Source organism: Melanostigma gelatinosum (genome assembly GCF_949748355.1).
Source record: "Melanostigma gelatinosum genome assembly, chromosome: 12".
Classification (NCBI taxonomy): domain Eukaryota; kingdom Metazoa; phylum Chordata; class Actinopteri; order Perciformes; family Zoarcidae; genus Melanostigma; species Melanostigma gelatinosum.
Window position 1 is genome coordinate 20,529,061 of NC_136645.1, and position 23,693 is coordinate 20,552,753.

At 42.9% G+C, this 23,693-nt stretch overlaps 1 protein-coding gene across 4 annotated transcripts; it reads left to right on the forward strand.

The window, feature by feature from the left end:
- On the forward strand, nt 1–23,691 carry LOC306785949 (insulin-degrading enzyme-like; the record flags this gene model as incomplete). 4 transcript variants are annotated; one of them, XM_079280544.1, is made up of 23 exons in its annotated part: nt 1–114; nt 1,107–1,291; nt 2,203–2,410; nt 3,780–3,949; nt 4,695–4,817; nt 6,879–6,991; nt 7,186–7,348; nt 8,401–8,493; nt 8,668–8,759; nt 9,115–9,195; nt 9,763–9,866; nt 11,079–11,181; nt 12,147–12,269; nt 12,705–12,787; nt 13,516–13,660; nt 15,924–16,034; nt 16,271–16,391; nt 17,566–17,657; nt 18,796–18,907; nt 20,617–20,784; nt 21,245–21,517; nt 22,276–22,337; nt 23,545–23,691. In XM_079280544.1, exons 1-23 carry the CDS (start codon nt 29–31, stop codon nt 23,689–23,691), a joined length of 2,958 nt encoding a protein of 985 aa, XP_079136670.1. In that variant the 5' UTR covers nt 1–28. The 4 variants fall into 4 exon arrangements, with proteins under 4 accessions (XP_079136670.1, XP_079136671.1, XP_079136669.1 ...); XM_079280545.1 differs by having other exon boundaries at nt 23,534–23,682; XM_079280543.1 differs by lacking the exon at nt 23,545–23,691 and adding an exon at nt 22,469–22,649.
- Between the last annotated feature and the right edge of the window lie 2 nt (nt 23,692–23,693).

Here is a 23,693-nt window from a genome sequence, read left to right on the forward strand (position 1 = left end):
CAAGGTTTGTTTTTTATGGGTGCAAAGTATGTTTAAGTGCATTAACCGAACGGCCCAGTTTACGAGATACCTCCAGTCAGCAGGCAACGGTTTCTGTATTAACCAAGATTTTAGGTAAGTGTTGTCAAGTCAAATGTCTTAACTTTTTGTGAAAAACAATTGAGTTATTTTCACACCAAAGGTAGGCTAGCTGGCTGCAGAACTAAAGCCGGTTTGCTGAGCTATGTTAAGACCCAAGCTAACGTAAGACTGAAGCCGTTAGCTATGATGCTACGTAGGGTGGCACTGTTAGCTAGCGAAGACGGATTTGTGTGCGGAGCTAACGTACCGTATAATGCACAATTATAATACATTTTATATCGGCAGGGAATACACGCTAACCACATAACGTTAATTAGACAAACTAACACCACTTGTATCCTTGATCATATTCCTGGAGCTCATGTTGCTAATTTAGCAAGCTAACGTTAACGCTAGTTTGCCTTCTGTGAGGGGGTTTGTTTTATGTCCTCTAGCGAGTAATGCTGCCTAATTTTTGCTGTACTTTGGGCGAAACTGTTGTATTCGTGTTTTCATACAACCACCTTAGCGTTAATAGTACATTGCGAATAATTCTGGTATATTTCCTTTTTGTCTAGCTAGTAATAACTGTAACGTTACTTCGCTAAATACAGTTCCGAACAGTTTTGTTGGTTGTTTCAGAGCTGATAACAACTATACGCCGTGTGAGTTAACGCTAAATAATGAATTGTCAGATTCCTACAAATGTGCTCTACATCAACAATGAGTTTGCTAATAGCAGCTGCTTTCACAGTGATGTTACCAGGTGCATGTTGTTGCTGTAAGTTAGTCTGAGTGACTGTCCGATTGACCCAACTATGGCATCTTAAACCCCTGAAAAGGTGACCTCAGTGAGTGTTGTGGCTTATATTTAGTGTGAGTGTACACTATGTATTTATTTATACGTATTATATACAAATCAGTCTTGTCATACACAGAATGTCACTTGTGATTTTTGTCCACAATGTGGGTTGTATCAGAATATGACAGAGTCCTTGGCTAACTGCACCAAATGTTGACCGTACATTTGATTCCCTCCACTGCAGGCTGGTGTCATCCTTTCCTCTCAGAATGACCGACCCAGCAGTGAACAGGGTGGTCAGTGACATAATTCGCTCTCCTGAGGACAAACGGGTTTACCGGGGTTTGGAGTTCACCAATGGCCTGAAGGCAATGCTCATCAGTGACCCGACAACAGACAAATCCTCAGCTGCTTTGGATGTTGAAATAGGTAAAGGTCTTTCATCGCTATTGTCCTGCCAGGTACTCCTGTATTGTCATGTGGCTTTAAGCCTTACGGGGGGCTTTTTGAAAGCACTAGGGAAAATATATCCACAATATCTAAACATTTTATTTGCCCTGTAGAATATGAAAATAGACTATTTTGGTAAAATGCATGGAAAAATGGTGTTCTTCTCAGATTGCCATAGTTGCATGCACAGAGTAACCTCAATGCTGGCTGTGTACCTGAAGTTTTGCATTTTAATTTTTTTTCTCATGAATTTGAATTTATAAAAAATATATTCCAGACATCAATCACTAGGTCAAGATGAATTGCACTAATTCTCAGAATTTTGTCTTGATGGATTTTGACATTAATGTTAAATGTGCCTTTACATGCACATATTGCGATTGCCTGAGTGTGAACTCACTTTGCTGGTTGCTCTAGCTTAACAAGATCATGACTTGCTATTGTTTCAAAGGTTGTGAGTATAGAACTATAATTCATCGGTTATGCAGTATTCCTGTTACCATGAATATACGGTACCTGTAAACACAATATTGCTGTGTACCTACCTTGTGTTCCATTTCCAGACTAAGAGTGACAAGGGTTCATTTACTGCAGGCTTAGGAAATGATGAAGACATTCCTAATACTCCACACTACCTATGTTACCAAATTTTTTTAAATCATATTATTAAGATAATGTCTCTGTGTTCATTTTAAATCATTGCTTGAATAACAAGTTCACAATGTAATATATAGTCGCGGTGCAATTACACATCTAGGCTTATTTCCACTCTTTCCTCTAGAGTCTAGCAGACAATGAAAAATCAAGATGCTGCATCTTTGAACTTTAATGAGCTTAGATATACAGCGGGATCAGCTGATTTTCTGTGGCCGTTCTTCTTGAATTCCCAGGTTCATTATCGGACCCAGGGAACATCTCGGGCCTGGCGCACTTCTGTGAGCACATGCTGTTCCTGGGGACACAGAAGTACCCCAAGGAGAATGAGTACAGCCAGTTCCTCAGTGAGCACGCAGGCAGCTCCAACGCCTTCACCAGCGGGGAGCACACCAACTACTACTTTGACGTGTCCCATGAACACTTGGAAGGTGCTCTAGACAGGTAATTTCCTGTTAATTTGATGAGATTCATTTTGCCACGTACAAAAGTAATTTTTACTTTTTATTTGCGCCGCTGTAATCATTTGTGTCGACTCTGGCACCCTGGTACGACTTTTTCTCTGCAAATGTTAGTCACGATTGGGAAACCTGACTCTTTACAGTCAGTCCAATCAAATGAATCTAACTAGTCTCAAATATTTTGTCCCCCACATTTTCATACCTGAGTTAAGTCTTTTTGTTTTTTTTAAGGCCCCATATACCTTAACCCAATTAAGACAGATTGCTTCCTTAGTGCTTGTTTATTCATACCATTACAGTTGAGCTGTCAGGTTGTTGTCTGATCGTCTCTGGTTACCAGAGACTGCTTTGTTGAGCTCTTTTCCTTTTTGTGTGTGTGACCATCAGCATAGTTCCTACCCCCCCCCCCCCCCCCCCCCCCCCACTCAGGCTAGGAAACCTCAGGCACCGGGTGTAACCGATGTCCGCAGCCTTGCAGAGGTCTCTGCTCACGTGTCGGCCATGGGGGGTTTGCAAAGGGCAGTCGGGCGGTGTCAGAATTGAACCTATCGGGATAAGCTTACCTACTTATAAATGAATTGATAGCGTAGCAGGCACCTGTTTGTGTGGTGGGCTAATTGTTCCCCTGTGCCGGTGAATTGTGAAGGCCATCTGCACTGTAGTGGTAGGAAAGGACAGTGCAGAGTATGTTTAAATATTAATGATGTTGCCTCTTTGAAAATAGAAGAGCGCTGAGTCTGAAAGGAGCATATGCATCATTAACTGGCCCCGTTATTTTAACCGTACCCATGTATAAACTTTCTAGGCAGCTGGCACATTTGGTCATTTGTAATCAAAGAGCAAGATTCTTTTGTGGGGTTATTAAAGACTGAGTTTGAATCTTCTACTACAAACATGTCAGTACTCCAGTTTATGGTGTGATTTTATTCATTTAATAATTCATCTAAACAACTAGCTGCTTTTTGTCGGATGACATGACTTTGTACAATATTCCATCTGTTGCATAAATCTATAGCAAAATCTCACCTTGGACTGTGCTTTGAAAATGTTCAAATGTGTGTGTGTGTGTGTGTGTGCTCAGCTTTACTCATTTGCTTGGCAGTTTGCCCTCATCTTGCGCTCATGCAAATTAATTTTCATCACGTCCTGCTTCATGCTCTTTTCTGTGTCTACAAGTGGTCCAACACATTTAACCCAGAACAGCATTAAGCTACTGAAAGAGCAAATCTTTAAATGTTCCAGCCCTAAGAAACTTCATTACGCACCTGAAAGTGAATTACTGCTATACCGACATTAGTTTTTGAACCATGCAGTTTAATGTTCCCCTTACTGTCGTTTTGCCATCTGTGTAGGTTTGCCCAGTTCTTCCTGTGCCCTCTGTTTGATGAGAGCTGTAAGGACCGGGAGGTGAACGCTGTGGACTCGGAGCACGAGAAGAACCTGATGAATGATTCCTGGAGGCTGTTCCAGTTAGAGAAGGCCACCGGCAACCTGAACCACCCCTTCAGCAAATTTGGAACAGGTAGACGATAACCAGAGTTATCATTATTTTACACACACGCTACAGCTTTGATCTGTGACATTAATAACTCTATTTATGCCTCCTAACCATAACCATGAAGATTCACTCAACTGAGGGAAAGCATCTCAACGCGTGAAGGGTTTTACTCTCAGGGCGAAGGGAAGTCAGAGTGAGTCAGAGCTCCGAGCTCCAAATAACCACCTGAGGGCAGCCTTGAATTATATCTTCATCCAGTTAAGAATAGAAGAGGATCAGACAGGCCTGAAAATCACTCCCTGTTAGCGGACCAGCATAATCCTCTCAGGAGTGTTGCTTTGATGTTCTGTCTCTGTCTCAACAGATTTGAAAAGTGGTTCATTCACAGACGACGAGCAGCTTGTTCGTGTGCTTTACAAGCTGTCACTGGGTCCTCATAAACTGATTGGTTCTCAGAGTAAATGACTCAAAGTATTATATTACAGTTCTCTGAATATTCATGCGGTCCTCAATGAGACCACGCTGATGTTTTTCTGTCTGCGTCCTTTGTGTTCTTAAGAAGAGGAACAGTCTTTGTTCTCTGTGCAGTGATCATTGTCGAATGTCAATACACTGCTCATATTTCTGAAGTAGGAAAATGAAACGGAAGGATTTTTATTTTTTATGAACTGGTAAACATCTTGTTGCATTTGTACTCCTTGACATTGAGAAGCTGTGACATTGATTTTGAAAACCCATTATTCTCTCTGTGTATTATTTCTCTCTTTAGGCAACAAGTTGACCCTTGAGACCCGGCCGTCTAAAGATGGGATTGATATTCGTCAGGAGCTCCTGAAATTCCATTCTACGTATTACTCCTCCAACCTCATGGGACTGTGTGTGTTGGGAAGAGGTAAGAGCTACCGGTAACCTCTCGCCAATGCTTGAATGCTGCGAAATACCTCAATTGGCCTCATGCGACTTATCAGTCAAGACAACAAAGAGGAACAAACAATGCAAGTCATGCATGACGTTGTGTACATGGGCACACCATGTACACCATCTGCCCAACATCTCCTCTTTTTTTATTTTGCATGTTTGTATTCTTAGGATTTGCAAACGCATGGTTTATTTATTTTCTAAAACAATATCTTCCTTTTGATCTTTTACTTGTTTCAGCCTTTGTGATCCTCTGTGATTGTGAGAAACTTTGTAAAGCTGCTTCCTGTTTGGCCATCTTCAGTCGTTGTGTTGAAGGACAGTCGAACTAATTTCTTAATAAACTAAAGCTGATATTGCAGTAAATAAATACGCATTAAAAAATTAAAGCAACAAGGGCTCCACAAAACACCTGTTTTTATTTCTACTTAGCAAATGGTTTTCTTAAATCCTCTTGTGTACAGTGTTCACTTTAATAAGAGCTAGCTCTGAATTTGAAGGCACAAACGGTGTCACCAGTGTGTTCATCGCCAGCTGACATTTTTCAAAATGTCCTCGTCTGAAGTGAGACGTAGTTTGACAAGTGCTTCCAGGAACATCCTGACATGACTGATGGCTCTGAGATCTGTACTTTTCGGACTATAAGTCAGTTACAATATTCATGTTAAATGTGTTGGCGGAGGAAAGCTACGGAAAAATTCGTATATAAGTCGCACCGGACTATAAGCAGACGCCTCAAAGTGTGGGGTAAAAAGTAGCGGCTTACAGTCCGAAAAGTACGGTACTTAACTGCTTAATGTCTCGTGAGCTTCCTTGTGTGTTCATTGGTCAAAATCATTGGTGTGGAACCGTTGTTTGCATTCTGGAAATACTTTGACAGTCGAAGTATGATAGTCTGTTTATGTTTCATGTTGATGAGTGCAGTCATCCTTTAATTATAAGTTAGAAGCCACTAATACGATTCTTTGGGTATTATTTGCACTCGTATGAGCTACTGGTTGTCTATTAGCCCTTTGATACACAAGCTAAGACACAACATGGGTCAAAAATGACCCATATTGACCTACAATGTTATTTCGTGCATGGCTGAGGGTTTCTTTGCTATATTTTTGGAAATCAATATATTTCATCATTTAATATTCAAAGTATTCATTAAATATCTTGTTTTTGATTACCACAAATCCTTATTTTAATTTTTCCTTTCTTAATTTATGAACTAAAATAGTTTTTGTATTACTATGTCAAGTTTACACACGGGTCAAAAATGACCCGTGTGTAAATGTCATAAAAATTATTATAAGAGTGATTTTTTCATTTTATTATTATTTTAGCAGTGATTTGGACCAAAGAATTACACATTTAATATATGAAATATTTACTTTGTCACACTCACACATGACATACACTATACAACCGATAACACTGATATTGAACTTAAACCACACCCTCACACACTTAGGCCACGCCCCTGTCACACACTTAGGCCATGCCCCTGCCACACACATAGACAACGCCCCTGCCACACACTTAGACCACGCCCACATCACACACGTAGGACACGCCCCTGCCACACACGTAGGCCACGCCCCTGCCACACACGTAGGCCACGCCCCTGCCACACACATAGACAACGCCCCTGCCACACACGTAGGCCACGCCCCTGCCACACACGTAGGCCACGCCCCATCCACACATAGACCACGCCCACACCACACACGTAGGTCACGCCCACGGCACACATGTAGGTCACATCCCACACGTAGGCCACGCCCCTGCCACACACATAGACAACGCCCCTGCCACACACGTAGGCCACGCCCCTGCCACACACCTAGACCACGCCCACGTCACACACATAGGCCACGCCCCTGTCACACACTTAGACCACGCCCCTGCCACACACTTAGGGCACGCCCCTATCACACTTAATTAAAAACTCCTTCGGGTCACTTTTGACGCATGTTGTGTATCAAAGGGTTAACTTTGAAATGAATCTTAAGCTCAACTATAAATGTGTTTTCCTCTCTACCTACAGAATCATTGGATGAGTTGACCTCCATGGTGGTCAAGCTGTTTGGAGAAGTGGAGAACAAGAACGTACCGATCCCAGAATTCCCTGAGCACCCCTTCCAGGAAGAACACCTGAAAGTGAGTCGGTTACTTATCTCACCAATGTTTCTCACACTTTACACTTTTACTGGGCCATACCCAATATTTAATGTGATATAATATGTCTTTGCTATATGAATAGACATTGTCTATGTTTTGTGGGGAACATGTATTCAGGCACAGGATAATGAAAATGTTTTCCAGTTAACATCAAAATCTGTTTTCTCTTGCAGCAATTCTACAAAGTGGTGCCTATTAAAGACATCAGGAACCTGTATGTGACTTTCCCCATCCCGGACCTCCAGAAGTACTACAAGTCTAACCCGGGACATTATCTGGGACATTTGATTGGTCACGAGGGACCCGGCAGTTTGTTATCTGAGATCAAATCTAAAGGTAAGGCGTAGCGTACAGCTCCAACAACAAGTGGAGCGGGTAAGCTTGTATTAGGAAGGCATTGTGCATTTTGGAGGTTAGCTCATTCCTTTTCACTTTTTGGAAGACATAAAGGCGCTATGCAAAAACAAATTGTTTTATTTTGATGCTCCTATTTCAGATAGATTGCACATCAAACATGTGGGTAGAGGACAGACTGACCTGGGTATATTAGCAGTATATGGAGTTCAACATGGCGACACAGAAAATAAATGTTAACAATGGAGAGGGTTGAAGTGTCAAAGTGTATGGTTGTATAGGCCTCCCATCACTACTGCTTTTCAAACAACAAACTAGCATGCTAGCTACTGATTAGCATGTTTGCTAATGTGCTAGCTTGCCACATATTTAGTGTTATTGTGACTTCTACATTCTTGGTAATGTAGCTGTCAGTCTGACAAGAAGCACTTACTGGAATCCTCAAATGAGGTCCATACAGCATAAGTTGTTAACAAGCTATAGCTACTTTTACACCTGGAAATAAACCATATATGTGGTAGAGTCAGGAACTTCTTCAATCCTTATTATAACAAAAATGCAATTTAGGCAAAGCTGAAACCAAACCTTGGAGTATGAAATGTTATGCTGAAACGTTCATGCTTAAGTCATAAAATGCACAATTGGTTTGCCTAACTTCCCAACTGTAAGGATAGATGTTTGGATTGTGACTTAAGGTGCCGTACACAAGTTGAAAACTAGCTCAAACTCTTGTGTAGGGTTTGCATCATCGTTTCCCACCAAGTTTTTTAACATAGTATGACCAGATATAAATACTAAATAATATGAATCTGAATATGTACCATTCTATGGATAATTATTCAACCAGTTTTTTTTTTTGTACTATTAAACTTATTAAGATGTTCAATCCTAAATCTTATATTTACTAATGACTAACTGAAAATGATCATCATGATTATTATTTTTAAAACGGAACACAAAAATGAAGTTGTTTTATTAAGGTGTTTAATCTTAAATCTTATATTAATGATTCTTATCTAATGATTATTTTGAAGGCTGGGTGAACACACTTGTTGGAGGGCAAAAAGAAGGAGCCCGAGGATTCATGTTCTTCATCATCAACGTGGACTTGACTGAGGAGGGCCTCTGTAAGTAGCACAGTCTCATAGTCCATTCATCGCTTGCTGCTGTGCTTTGCATGTGTTCAGGATAATTCCCTGTTGTGGTCTGATTGGTTTCCGCTGAGTAAATGACATGTAGATGCTGTTCATTTAGGCATGTTGTATACAGTGTATAATCCAGTATATATTGTGTCACTGCAGTGCACGTTGAGGACATCATCTTCCACATGTTCCAGTACATCCAGAAACTGCGTACTGAGGGACCTCAGGCGTGGGTGTTCGATGAGTGCAAGGTAATTAATGTTGTCTGTTTAGAGATAACATGGCAGGCGGAGGGGCAGGACGAAGTTGACCTACTTATTTCTGGTTAGTGGGGAAACTAATAGAGCGGCACAGACTTTTGACAGCAGAGTCTGATGGTGGAAATAGCTGGCAGGTTTGAATCCATCTTATCTGCTGAATGCAGCCAGTGTCAAATGAAGCTGGTGTTCTTTTTCTGTGCTACACTGTAAAAGTCTGTTTGCTGAAGGATCAGAATGACTCATCCTATTTCTAGAATCTGCCTCTAAATTCCTGTCAATCGTATGCAACTGTTGTACGTGTTGTGATTTTACTTGTTACATTCTACCTCTCTGTCTCTCTCTGTAGGATTTAAACAAAGTGGCCTTCAGGTTCAAGGACAAGGAGCGCCCCCGTGGCTACACGTCCAAAGTGGCCGGTCTAGTACACGTAGGTCCCCTCTCCGTCTGCTGAGGCTGTTTCCAGGGAGACACTGTGCAGCTTGTTGCGTCTCTACCTGCTGTCGTCATCGGGCTGCCTGGTGCTGCTGTTGACTAGATTTTGCAGAGGCGCAGTCAGTTAGGCTCGTCTTTTATATCTACCACAATACCTGTGTGACTGTCGCTGCACGGCTCACTGGCTACAGGACGTAATCATCACTGCTGCACCAGTTACAGGAATTTTCTTTTGTGTGTTTGTGTGTGTGTGTGTGTGTATGCGTGCTTCTTCTTGCCAGGTTTGGCAGTGCAAAAACAATTTCTCACACACTTCTCTTAACACTTTGCAAGATTTGATTCAGTCGTTGAACTCTGGATTTAAGATCTACTCACCATCAAGATAAGCGCTTTAACAACAGATCTGCTTTACTGTCATTCCACTCCGGTGGCAGTTAAAGACGTGAAAGTATTTGGATGAAGGAATTTAATTAATTAAGCCCTTTCCACATACCGGTATGTTTTACAGTTAAATCTCCCCACCTTCAAAGCTACATAGCTAACCGCTGTCTTTGTGTTTCAGTACTACCCTCTTGAAGAGATTCTAGCAGCAGAGTACCTCTTGGAGGACTTCAGGCCAGACCTGATCGAGATGGTGCTGGATAAGCTGAGACCTGAACACGTCAGGTTAGTGCGAGAAAGTGTGTAGAATGTTGTGTGTATAATGCACAGAAAATAACTGCTCTTATTGATAAACAGATGGATTGCATGCTTTATGTAATGTGTGTGTATTTGTGCAGAACGTCGACTGTATCTTAATAACTGATGCATAATACGAGGATAACAATATAGAGGATAATACATTCAGATAAAGATTAAAGTTTGGGGCCCGCCAGCTGTGACAAGCTTTGTATGTTCAATTTGCTGCCTTGAAAAGGAATGCCAGACAACTTCACAGATTTGATTATCTCTGCAGCCTCAAAGGGTCGCTTTGATATCTCAGGAGATGGATATGTGTGCTCAGGAATACATTACCAAGTTTATGCTCGCTGCATTGGAAATGCTGGTATCCTCTTGGGATTTTACATTTTGGCCAATATCAAATCTTCTCCAACTAACTGCCCCACCTTATTTGGCGGTGTTGGTTTATCAAAAAGTATTCTACTTTTAAAGCAGAGCTAGACAGCTTGATGCTGAGTGCTGGTAGGCTTGGTGGCAGCCAAGGTTAACTGTTCTAGTCTAGACCTAAACACCAAGTGATGAGCCAAAAAACAACAAGATAGCTAAGATGATGAACCATACAGTTGGACCTAATTTTTGTGAAGATGCTGAATAGGATATGTGGAGTGTCCCTTTCTAACTGTTTAAGAGATTCCTATTGTGGGGAAAAGACAACCTTCTCTGGTGCAGCCCGACTTTGAGTCTCCTTAGCCTGGTGTCGCTTTAACTGTAATTCATTTTTATGGGATGCTACTTGATCCAAGCAAAGTGCAGACTTGTAAGCAGTCCATTCCTTAATGCTTCCCAGGGAGCAGACTGCATGCCCTCATTGGCTCACCCCAACAGTTCACGTGCCAGTCTCTTCCATTACTGAAGTGGCCATTTTGCCTGCGCTACGGGCATGACGCTGTTTCCTCATGTCTCATTCCAGCAGCTGTGAGTGAAGTTACAGCAAGTCCGGTAGCATAATTAAAGTGCTAGACATTATAATGCCACTTAGCTCATCAGTTGGAGGCAGACAATTTGTTAATGAATCTCTACCAACTCAGACATGATCCGAACGCAATGCCACTCCCATCTCGTCTGGTGCTGTGGTTCCAGTTGGAGAGTATCCAATCAGCTGTGGCGGAGAGGTTTTTGTGTCTGTGTAAAGTGGTTCTCTCATTTTCTCTTTTTTAGAGTTGCAGTGGTATCAAAGTCGTTTGAAGGGCAAACAGACAAGACGGAGGAGTGGTATGGCACGCAGTACAAGCAGGAGGCCATCTCTGAGGAGTCCCTCGAGGTGAGTCTCTGCAGTCAGTTAAAATCAGAAATGCCTCCGATACAGCATAACATGCAGGATCGGGTATTATCGTGTGTAAAGGACCTCTGAGACTGTAGAGTATTTTAATAGATTGTTCCTTTTTCATGTCTCTTATTTTGGACGTTTTGTCACTGCAGTCGGTGCATTTCCAGTTGCGCTTTTATTTTGAAGGTACAAAACCGGAACGAAAAGTCGCTAAAGGGACGTGGAAAAGTGATTTTAAAAAACAAGGAAGATGGTTACGGTTTTATTAGTTTAGCACCTGGCCGATATAGGCACAAGTTCTTACGGTGTGTTCAATAAAGATTTATGGACCATCAGTTAAAGACTCCAGACCATTATTCAGCCGGGGATGCTACATCGTGTATGCACCGATATCATATTATTTATCAGCTCACCGGTATTTGCTCTACACAGGAACAACGACAACACGTGTCACTCACTACCTGATGCGTACTGCACATATGGGACCTAGTAATACACACCTGCGGTTAACATGTGACTATGTATTTCCTCTGATAATGCTACATTATGAACAAGTCTGTGTTGAAGTCGGCAGGAGGAGAACTAGTTAACGTCTGCTATTGGCAGCACAGTTCTGCTTGGCTGAATAACGGAGCTAACATCAGTTGACTGAGCTTTCATTGAGTTCCATCATGATGCGGTCAAGTACCGTTGAGTAATAATGAGTATTGGGAGAAAACTTGAAATGTTTTCACAGCAATATAAAATGGATATTGGAGAGGAAGTTATGACTTGTCAAACTGTTTTTGTTTTTAACACACTGGTATTGGTTGGTACACAAGTTGAGGTATCGTAAACTGGAAGGAAACAATGGTGTTCTGAACGTGCTTTAATCAAATCACAAAAATAATACACATCATAAAGCAGAAAAAAGGGCATGACTACTGCTTCAGTTGTGTTAAACTCTGCCTGTGTTTCAGAAATGGGCAAGTGCAGACCTCAACGGCAAGTTCAAATTGCCCATGAAAAACGAGTTCATCCCAACCAACTTCGAGATCTACCCTCTGGAGAAAGACTCTCCATCAGTACCCACTTTAATCAAGGCAAGTGTCTTAGTCGCACAGTGTTGTACTCCAAGTGTTGTCTCGCTTCATTACCTGCGTATTGTTGAACATATCTGGTATGCTTTCGTATGCTAATGAGGTATTGTGATTGAGACATAAAGCATTTAATACTGTTGTTGCCATCATGTCAAGATCTGAGGAGCTAAGATATTCACACCAGCGTACATATTCCACTCTCTAAGGAAAGTAAAACGAAGCCTTTTTTCTTTTATTGCTCAGCGACTCTTGTGTAATCTGTTCATATCAAAGTAACTTTGTTGAATTTATGATGAAGCGAATGCTTCACTCTCTACTTGTGGTGTGCAGCTGAAGTGGGACTTGTCATTTCCAGGGACTGCAAACGATTATCTTTGCACAGGACGGACATGAATATGAAAATACTAATTGCCTCTGTGTGGTGTTCATTTGTTCCAGGACACTGCTATGAGCAAGGTGTGGTTCAAGCAGGACGACAAGTTCTTCCTGCCGAAAGCTTGCCTGAACTTTGAGTTCTTCAGGTGCGTAACAAACTGTAAACCTTTGTAGTTCAGCTGGAACTTAAGGTACAAGGTCCTCACCAACACATCAACTCTGTACTTGGTAATACTAAAGGGTTTCCTCACAAGTTCTAATCATCATAATAATAACAAGAGAGTACAGTTATTAATGCAATGCACGTAAGCCATCAGTAGCAATAATTAAAAGAAATCAGCCAAACAAACGTGTAGAAAAATTATTTTTAGCGGTTATGTCAACAATTCCTATAGCTGCTCTGCAATATGAAACTATTTGCATCTTTCAAAGGAGCTGAAGGGAGTATGACACTGCAGCTATAAATCTACTGGAAGCTGAACATGTTCTGTTTTAAAATGGTGGTTTCTCAACAGTCGACTGAAACGCAGCCAAACCCTTCTGGTTCATAGGTTGTAACAAACTGCAACAAGTTGGACACCAAGCGTCCTGATTTGGAATGTTTTTTTACCGTCACACCCGTATTTAACGACAGTCGGTAGGCAAGTTGTCGATTTTTACGGGGGGAGGATCTGGTTCGTGCAAACCGCCCAATGATAAAAATATTTTTCATATTTTACTTGCATAGCATCTTCATCAAATCGCCTTCTGACTACAGTTAATGTGTAGCTCCATGTTCTGTACACTACTTCCTTCAGCTCCTACTGTGAGACAGCGTAGGACGTACAGTTAAATATCTCTCTGCTTTGTTTGACCTCTGCTGTTTCCTCCACAGCCCCTTTGCTTATGTGGACCCATTGCATTGTAACATGGCATATTTATACCTTGAGCTCCTCAAGGACTCCCTCAACGAGTATGCATATGCAGCCGAGCTAGCCGGCTTGAACTACGACCTCCAAAATACCGTCTATGGGATGTATGTAAGTATTCACAATCCCTCCCCATCGCCCTCACGCTGCATCCCAGACCTCACGTCTCCAGCCTCCATCATCCTCAGACTGGGGCGGCTGTGGCTCAGCCAGGCCTGGGTTGACGGAGAGCTTTAAGACATCTGTGCTGCCACAATGGAAGCTTATAACACACAGGATGATACAATTAGACACTTCTGATATGACCATCGGCTATATTGTCAAACTACCTGACAATTTGAGACAGAACTCAGAAAGAAAAGAAAAATACAATGATTTGCTCAAACCTTCAAACCCAGACCTGCCTGGTCCAGCCTCTGTTCTGTCTGCATCTTCCTCTTCCTCCTTCATCAATCCCTTTTTGTTCATCCACCTCCCGCGATACCCTTACGGCTCCTTCGTGTAATTATGTTCTCACGTTGTCGGGCACACCGAATGATTGTCATTTCTCTCCATGAGATGTCTTCCACCAACAGCGGTGCTTCATGATTTTAGAGGTTGATCTGATGGCGACCGTTTTTACCAGACAGAAAACTGGTCATAGGGCTGCATATACATACTCCTCTTATCATTCTACTCGTACTTGTATTGTCTAGTGTGTTTTATTTTATTTATTTTGACAACTCCTGATTTCCAACACGCATGTATTTTTGTCCCCCCCCCCCCTCCTTCCATTAGTCGCTACCTATATGCAGACCCTCTGCACTGCAACATGGCGTACTTGTCACTCAGGTTACTGAAGGATGATTTAAACGAGTATACATATGCAGCCCGCCTGGCAGGGCTGGTGTACGGCGTAGCCTCGGGGGTGAATGCCATCCTCGTAAGTAAGCCGTCTGAAGTGGGGGGGGGGGGGGGGGGGCTGAGGCTTTGACAGAGTGTGGAAATGGCTTTGTTTTCTGCGTTCAGTTTGACTATTGAGGCTTTAAGTCTGTACTGAACCCTGGCTGCTTCATTCAAGGACGCATGAGTGACTGATATGACAGAGTTCATTCAGGGTAACGACGGTGCATGTTCATTTATCAGGAGAATGAGAAACAGACTGGATGATGGCACGGTTTTACCCACTCTTTCTAATTATTGTTTTGGTCGCTTGGCTGGCATTCTCTCGCTTTTGTTGTTTTAATGTCACACTGGTAGTAGATGAAAAAGTGTGCCTGTCGCAAGACGCGAGGAAAAGTGATGCCGACTCTCTGACATATTTCTTGTCACATTTCTGCTGACGTGAGTGCACAAAGGACATTGGAAGTAGATCCGTATCCAGGAAGTTTGATGGACGTAGTTACAAGCTACCACCCAATCAGACAAGTCTTTGTTTCCCCCCCCCCAATTTATGAATACAGCTGTTTGTGTCTTTCAGGGATTTAATGCTGCACGGCAAAGTAGCAAGCTTACCTCTGAATGAAAGTGTTTTGCGGTGGTGGTGTTTTGCTCTTTCCTTCTGACGCTTTCTAACTCTCTCACTAACGCCCTCCACCCTGTGTCCTACGACCTGGTGACCTGCATTCTTTAGCTTCCTCTCACTCGGTGAACTCATGATTGCCGTGTGTCCTTCGAGACAGCTACTCAGCACACCAGCCGTGTAGTGGCGTGATGGGCTGTAAGTGATTTGATTCAGCAGTATTGGTGTGGCTGACCGGGTGTTTTGTCAAGGTTAATGATGTTAGGAGAGATTACTTTTAACGGGTGTCACCGCAGAGATCCCGGGAGTGGGGACGGATGGGATGAGTCTTGAGAGCAGAGCCATGTAGCTGGAGGTTTTGCTGAATCATGAAGGACCACGAGGTTCGGGTGACGTTGCAGAATAGAGGCTTTAAATAACCTTGACTGTTTTATTTTTAAACTCGTGCAGTGCCCGTTGAAAACGTGCCTTCAGAACTTCTGCTTGGCCTCCATTATTGGAGCGCTCTCGGGAACCGCTCATCCAAACCACGACCTACTCGACGCTGCTCCTCCTGAGCAACACACCTGCCGTGGCATAGTTGCAACACTAGAGGAGACGCGTCATTTGGGTGTGAAAGTTCACACTAACAACTGAGAGCAAGCTGTACCCAGCATGCTGTTCGGTATTTTGTTTTGTGGTATTGTTTGTAACTTGGGGTGATTTATCTTAAGCGGCGGAGGGATGAGCTTTCCTTGACATTCATCTGGTCGGCCAGTAATTCCACACCAAATAAACAAGTCAAGTTAACAAGTGAAGCTATAGTTTCAGGCTCACCGTGTCGTTCCGTCTGTTGATGACATGCCATCCGTCCTCTCTCACTGTCTGCCGCAGCTGTCCGTCAAAGGCTACAGTGACAAACAGCACATCCTGCTGAAGAAGATCGTTGAGAAGATGGCCAGCTTTGAGATAGACGAGAAGCGCTTCGACATCATCAAAGAAGCGGTAAGCTCCAACTGCAACTCCCATCATCTGTGCAAAGTTGTGATGAGTCGTGATCGATCAAACGAATGACTTGCAATCCATTGAGCCCCTGAATGTTGCAACACATGAGCAGTAAAGTAATCGCAGCCATTGTGATTGGCTGCAGTAGATTTGACTTGTTCTTTTCATCTTTACTTTAAATGCAGTTTATAAAGTGTGGACGTTGAGCTGACTTTGCCTTCTCCTTTTCCCTGCAGTACATGAGGTCTTTGAATAACTTCAGAGCCGAGCAGCCTCACCAGCACGCCATGTACTACCTCCGTCTGCTAATGACTGAGGTTGCTTGGACCAAAGACGAGCTCAGAGAGGCTCTAGATGGTGAGGATGGATTCTCTTAATCTCTCAGGGTGCTCATTAGTCCCCTTCTTTCGACTGCGGTCCAAACTGAGTTCACTGAAATTCATAGTAGTATGAGGCTGAATCACTGTCTGGCTGTTGGTAAGAAAGTTCAGTTTCTTTTTTGTTTCATATGCGTGATGTCATGGGTTTAAGTTTCAGTGTGTGGCGTACCATCGCTGGAGGGCTACTTCTTTTGTTTCCCTCCTGACGTCCTCATTTGAATGCTGAGGCTGTTCTCCAGCAGATGCCTCCCGAGTAGGGGTGTAACGATACGCGTATTCGTATTGAACCGTTCGGTACGAGGCTCACGGTTCGGTACGCATGACGAACCGAATACGTTTGAGAAAAAAAAAAAAGATTTTTATTTTTAATTTTTTTAAACCTTTATTTAACCAGGTAGTCCCATTGAGATTAAAAATCTCTTTTGCAAGATGTAAGTAACAATACAAGATGTAAGCAAGATGTAAGTAACAATACTACATAACATTAAGGAGCAGTTTTAGTTTTTTATGCTTATGTGTTGCTAAGAAGACACCCCAGAAGATGGGTCACTCAGGTATAGTTCCATCATTGTTCAAAGTCAAAGAATAACTTCATGACGTTAGTTGTAATGATAAATATATTTTAAAATCAAGTACATTTCTCTGGCATTTATAGTTTTCTACTGTACCGAAACGTACCGAACCGTGGCGCCACTGTATCGTACTGAACCCAACCGTGAGTTTTGTGAATAGTTACACCCCGACTCTCTAGCTGCAGTCTTTTCCTCTCTGCAGTGCCTGTCTGGAACCTGAAGGGCAGAGAGCGAGAGAGAGATAAAATATATTTTTGTATCACAGAGTTTGCACAGACTATCCTCAAATTCACATGACACTCAATTAACCTGCAGGGCCAAAGCCTGCAGCCCAGTCACCAGGGCCTCCTTGTTCCCTTATCAGTGTTGTTACCCTCCTGCCATCCCCAGTGTGTGTGTGTGTGTGTGTGTGTGTGTGTCCAGGCTTGCATGATTGTCTGCTTTTTGTCATGTTCGCGACAGGAATGCTGTGCGACGAAATCGCCCCCACACACAGTTCAGTTTTTCCCCCTGATTCATGCTTGATAGCAGCTCTGGAAATTGCTCTTTGATTGCTGTTTTCTGTGATCTGTATTCCAGATGTGACTCTCCCACGTCTCAAGGCCTTCATACCTCAGCTATTGTCACGGTTACATATTGAAGCCCTTCTCCATGGCAACATCACCAAGGAGGTTTGTCGCTGTGTTTTTGCTTCGTTTTTATAAACGTTTTGTCAACTTTACTTTATGCCTTTTTCTCAGTGAATGTTGAATACTTTTTTATTCTCAAACATTTCAGACATTCTGCCTTTTATCTTGCCTTCCTATGACGTCACAAAGGATTACAGTCAAAAACCTCTCTTGAGATCCTGCGATCAAGTTTCACTGTGACTGAGGTCCCAGCTGCTTTACGCCTCGTCATGATGACAGCGTCAGGCTGTTGGAGAGAGAATTAGTCTCACCAGCGGGAGGAATGATGCTTTTTTTTTGTCATCATGGTACTACAGTGCAGGCCTGCTTCTACAATAGTAATACACGTTTTATGTAGCACATTTTCATAACATAAGCTGCAGCTCAAAGTACTTCACAAGAGAGAGAAATCAATAATGCAGGTATTTCAAAACAGGGGACACAAAAAATAATAAGATCCTTAAAAATAGAATCAAAACAAGATGTTAAAAAAATCATAAAAAAACAACTATGCGAAATAACTCATAGTAAAATAACTATGCTGTCAGAAAGAGGTGGAATTAATAAAAACTAAGATTGTAAAAAATATGTTTTGAGCGTTTTAAAAATAATTATTTCAGTTTTTAACAGAAGTTACTTGACTTCTGTGTGATTGGAGTTTGTTCCAAACCTTTAGTGCAGAACAACAGAAGGCTGCTTCACCATACGTGGGTTTTTTTTAAAGTAATTTTGGGTACGACATGAGGAACGTTTAGGAACATAATCTGATAAGCCATCGGTGAGGCAAAACATGACCAAGCCGTTTTGCAAAGAAGCCTTGTAATATGAGGCTGCATGATGGATGACAAATCCTGTAGTCATGTTTTGATGGGAAATTTGCATTTATTAATGTTAGCAACGGAGACTATTACAAGGCAGGAAATGTTCCGAAAAAACATCAATTTAAAAAAGCTATTTTGTTGCAAGCTACATTACACAGAAGATCACTTCCTGAAATAGAAGCCAGGTTAAGGGAACGTGTGTGTAACAGACTTCATTTACAACTTCTTGGACAGAGCTAAATGTTGTAGCATTTTCCTTAACAAAACTGTTTTTGTGGACTTAAAACGTTTAGTTTTCCCTCCCTGTTTTTCGTCTCTAGTCTGCGCTTGGCATGATACAGATGCTGGAGGACACGCTCATTGAAAATGCTCAATCAAAGCCCCTCCTCCCGAGCCAGCTGACTCGCTACAGAGAGGTGCAGGTTCCAGACGGTACGTCCCGCACACGCACACACACACACCTGGTTGAGCACTCTTAAGCGTCGGGGCCCGTCTCCATGCAGAGGAGTCCTTACCCAGCGCTCTGGACTCCTGTGTTTGTAACGACTTGATTGAATTTGACATCCCTCATTTGGTTCAGAGAAACATAACTGGTCGCTGACTGGAAATGGACGTCATTGGGCGAAATGGGTACGGACCTTCCACTCACTTCAGAGATGAACGCACACACGCCAAGCAAAGCACCTGTGTTGCCTTTCTGATTACATTAGGAAAGTCTCGTTATGTGGAGAGGAAAACCTGAGCCGTGCGGGGCCACCTGGAGACGTCCCGTGGCTCACCGGGGGATTTTTTTCCAGGCTTGGCTCCAGGCTGCCAGTCAGACACAGAGCAGGACTGCAGCAGGAGGATGTAAAGGATGTAAACATAACGTTGGATTATGAAATGACAGACTGGCTGACAGTCTATCTGAGAAAACACGTTATTACTCTCACAGCTGAAAGCTTTAGAGCAGAAAGTTCCCATTAATCTGTCCGCTTACACATTCATCTTTGTTAAAGGAACCATGGGATTTAAATGTAATCTGAAAGATAGCCCAACGCCCACATTTCAAACACAATTTCGGAGCCTGCTATCACTGTTTATGTGATTGACAAGCGTTTTAATACTCCATCTAGGATTATAATAGAAAACAACCGTTCTTCATGTAGCAAAGGCACAACATACTGGCATACCTACAAATACAAAACGCACGACGACACACCGCCTGACATTTCCACAGTTTTGTTAATCGACGCGTTTCCCTGCTCAGTACACGGAAGTAAAACCTTTGACATGTTGGGAAGTGATGCATGTGGAGACGACGCTTGGACATGACGCTCTCCAGAGCCAGTCAGCATGTGCACGAGGGCCTCAGCTCGTCCTCCATTCAAAGTGCGCTCGATCACAATGGACTCAAACAAAATGAGGCCGAGTGTAAAAGGAACAAGTTTCCCCAGTGCAGGAGCGGATGGCTCCTCTCCATCTTCAGCTCATAAGACATTTTAAAGCACCGGTGAAAGGCTAGAGGAGATTTGGAACAAAAAGCACGATGTTGACGTTCAGAACGTCCGTCTCAGCTGTCCTTGGTCTGAACGTCTCTGTTTTACTCTCTTACGACTCGAGCAAAAAGCTTGGCTGTGACTTCATATCTACTTTAGGAACAGCTGACTTGTTAGGCAGCGTTGATTGTTGTATCCATACAAGGATGATATAGAGCTGGACAGCTAGGCTGGTGATATTCACTTCCCTGCTTATCTGAGTTCATTGGTCACGGGGGTTTTGGCTCAGTCACTGCATTTCTCAAACGTGATTGGTCAATGCCCCCCGCGCAACAAACGGAAACCTGAACGCCAAAATCCCGTCCCGTTCTTAAAACGTAATCTTCTGCATTCATATGCAGATATCTATTCTGTTTATAGAGATAGAACTATTTAAATATTTTGATACAAATGTCTTGAATCAATGAATTGAGCGCCTGTATCAAACACGCTCTGACATACAGAACACAAGTCTGCTCCTTCAGTTGAGTCGCTGCCTTTAGTCTTCAACTGAAATAAATATGAAAGTGTATTTTTTCTCCAGGCTCAGCTTGAGAGCCCTGTGCGTGTTTCCCCCTCTGTCTCAGGAAAAACTCCAAATAAAGCTTGTTCTGTTCCTCTCAGGTGGCTGGTATGTTTACCAGCAGAGAAACGAGGTGCACAACAATTGCGGCATTGAGATCTACTATCAGACCGACATGCAGACCACCCACGACAACATGCTGCTGGAGCTCTTCTGCCAGATCGTCTCGGAGCCCTGCTTCAACACCCTGAGAACCAAAGAGCAGCTGGGTGAGCCAGCAGGAGATTTAGTCTGACACATTCTGTGGACTGCAAGTGTTTATAAAGACAAGGGAAAAAAAAAAAACCACTGTCAGTTGTGCTTCAATTTAGCTGCTCGCCGTGTATTTTGAATATTGTTTCAAGCGTTTTTCTTTGAGGATTATGCCGCTTTAATCTGCATTTGGTCGTTAGATTCTCGTGCTGTCGACCATGATGATCTTTAATACCTCGGAGAATTAATGCATTGGGTTTTCTTGAAAGTAGTGCCAGACCCTAAGTCAATATCAAGATACAGAGACGGTAATAAGAATAACATGAGGACATAAACACACTCCAGTGACACCACTACAAAGGCTCAAGGAGATGAGTGTATGATTGCCATGCTAATAGTTCAGAGTAAAATGGCCTTTGAAGCCACCGTACCCAGTCTGTCCTCTGTGCTGAGCTCTATCATACCCCCCCCCCCCAGGCTACATTGTGTTCAGCGGGCCCCGGCGGGCTAACGGGGTGCAGGGCCTGCGCTTCATCATCCAGTCGGAGAAGGCGCCGCACTACCTGGAGAGCCGCGTGGAGGCGTTCCTCTGCACCATGGAGAAGTCTGTGGAGGAGATGGCCGACGAAGCCTTCCAGAAGCACATCCAGGCTCTGGCCATCCGCCGCCTGGACAAGCCCAAGAAGCTGTCTGCTGAGTGTGCCAAGTACTGGGGAGAGATCATCTCTCAACAGTACAACTTTGACAGAGGTGAGGCCTCTCTGCCAACTCTCAATCGTGTTTAGGTTTCAACCAGAATGCACCTCTCTGATCTACCAGCTGTTTGTGTACAAGGGGCTTGTGTGTTACGTAGAAAAGTCAAATACAAGTTTGAAGACTTATCCATATTGTTTGGACGGTCCCAGAGGTGAGCAGGATGTTGCTTAGAGTTGCACAAATTCGGAACCTGAGATAATCTGCATCATGTTACACCTCTCCTGAGAGCCGTAATGGATTTTAATGGGCCCGATTCACTGGTAATCTGCCTAAAGCCCTGAGTGATGGCAACACTGAGGCTGCCACGGGAGTGGTGGTGATTACTGATACTAGCATTGGGGGGGGGGGGGTGCAGCTGACACGCCCCAACGCCAAGGGCACAGAAATAACATACAACATCCGCTATTAGTCAGAGCTCACACACACAGCTGCTGTTGTTGTAAGCATTTTTCTTTTACATTTTGTGTACAAAGATGCTTTACCATGGTTCGATTCTGTTTAACCAGAATGCTTTGCTTTACCATCAACCTGTTCACAGCAACAGAGAGACAATTGGGAAGACTTCTCCAATCAACAAACGATTAGCGAAACTGAAAATGATACCTGGCCGCTCAAGTCCAGCATATCGGTGGAAATGAAGCCACTAATATGAACCACATCACTGGTGCTTCCAGGAGCATTATTATGCAGCAGTAATAACTTTGACCAGAAATGCAGTTGAGTGATGGATGGTTTTCCCTGTTGTGTTGCAGATAACACTGAAGTGTCCTACCTGAAGACTCTGACGAAGGAAAACATTATGCACTTCTACAGAGTAAGTAGAACAACATCATGTCGTAGAACGTCGCTTTCCAGGACTGCATCTGAGAAACAGCGAGCAGTGGGAGTCTGTTCAAATCATTATTGTCATTTCACATTGAAAACCTGTGTATTACATTTAACCAGAGCCTCACCAATACTGTGTTGTTGGTCCAGGTACCTATATATCCAGGTACGTATGTGTATGTATGTATGTATGTACACATACATATACGTATATATATGTACACATACATATATATGTGTGTGTGTGTGTGTGTAAAAAAAAAAGTGTATGCACGTGAGGTCTGTGTTTAGGCTCTGCATCGTGCTGAGGAGCGTCCCTTAGGTATTGTATAATATCGGTAAATCACGGCCTCTTATGGCTTATTGCGTTCATAAAACGGTTACTACTTGGCAAGGTTTCATAACATAAACAAAACAAGTAATCATTTATTCATAAATTAATTATTCTGCCAAGCAAGACGATAGTCGAGTACAGGAATCAGTAGTCATCATTTTATTTCTGTTCATCATTGCTGTCACTAGTTTGACTATCGTATTTTTACTGTTTTTTGTCGTCCTGTACACGACATCTATTGCACTTCTCTCCTCTGTGAGCTTTCGTCCCTCTTTATTTCGTTAAAGGTTTTTTTGGGGAGTTGTTCTTTGCCCTCTTTGTGATATTGAGCTACACAAATGAAATGTTGATTCATATTAGCGTTATAGAGCTTAACACTGGCTGCCCAGTTTTTAACATCCACATCTCATCGAGGTCTAGCCAATCACATGAAGACTGAGATTAGAGTGAATCAGGCTCTTCTCTTTCTGAGGAAGTCTCGTATTAGAAGACTCATTTAGACTCATTGGGACAAAGTGCTGCGTTTCTGTTTCGTCATTAAATGCCAATTAAATACAACTTTGACCTTTAGGGTCTGAAACATCATTCATGTTCCTCTCCGTAGCCACACGGGGTGATGAAGGTGTCTGATCTGAATCGGTTTAGGTTATCTGCTTCCTATTAAATAATAAAGTCAGATATCCTAACCCTCACACGTTGGCATGAGTAGATATTAAAACCATAAACGGCAAACAAATCTGAGCTTTGAGAATTGTTTGCTTGTAGTTTACTGTTGAAACACGACCTAATGTTTGTCGAATGACTCCCCGGGTGCATTTAACACAGCGGCAGCCTAAATGATGAGCTCAAAGTATTTTCACAGGTGATAAACCGTGGCTTGCTGTTCAGTGCCACAGGAGCTGTTTTGGGAGGCTCCTACCTGCTCATTAAAAACCCTCCTGATATCAGCAAGCTCGTCATCCCCGCTGAGAAAATGTGGGACAGGCTCGTGGCGCTCTGGACCCACTGAGG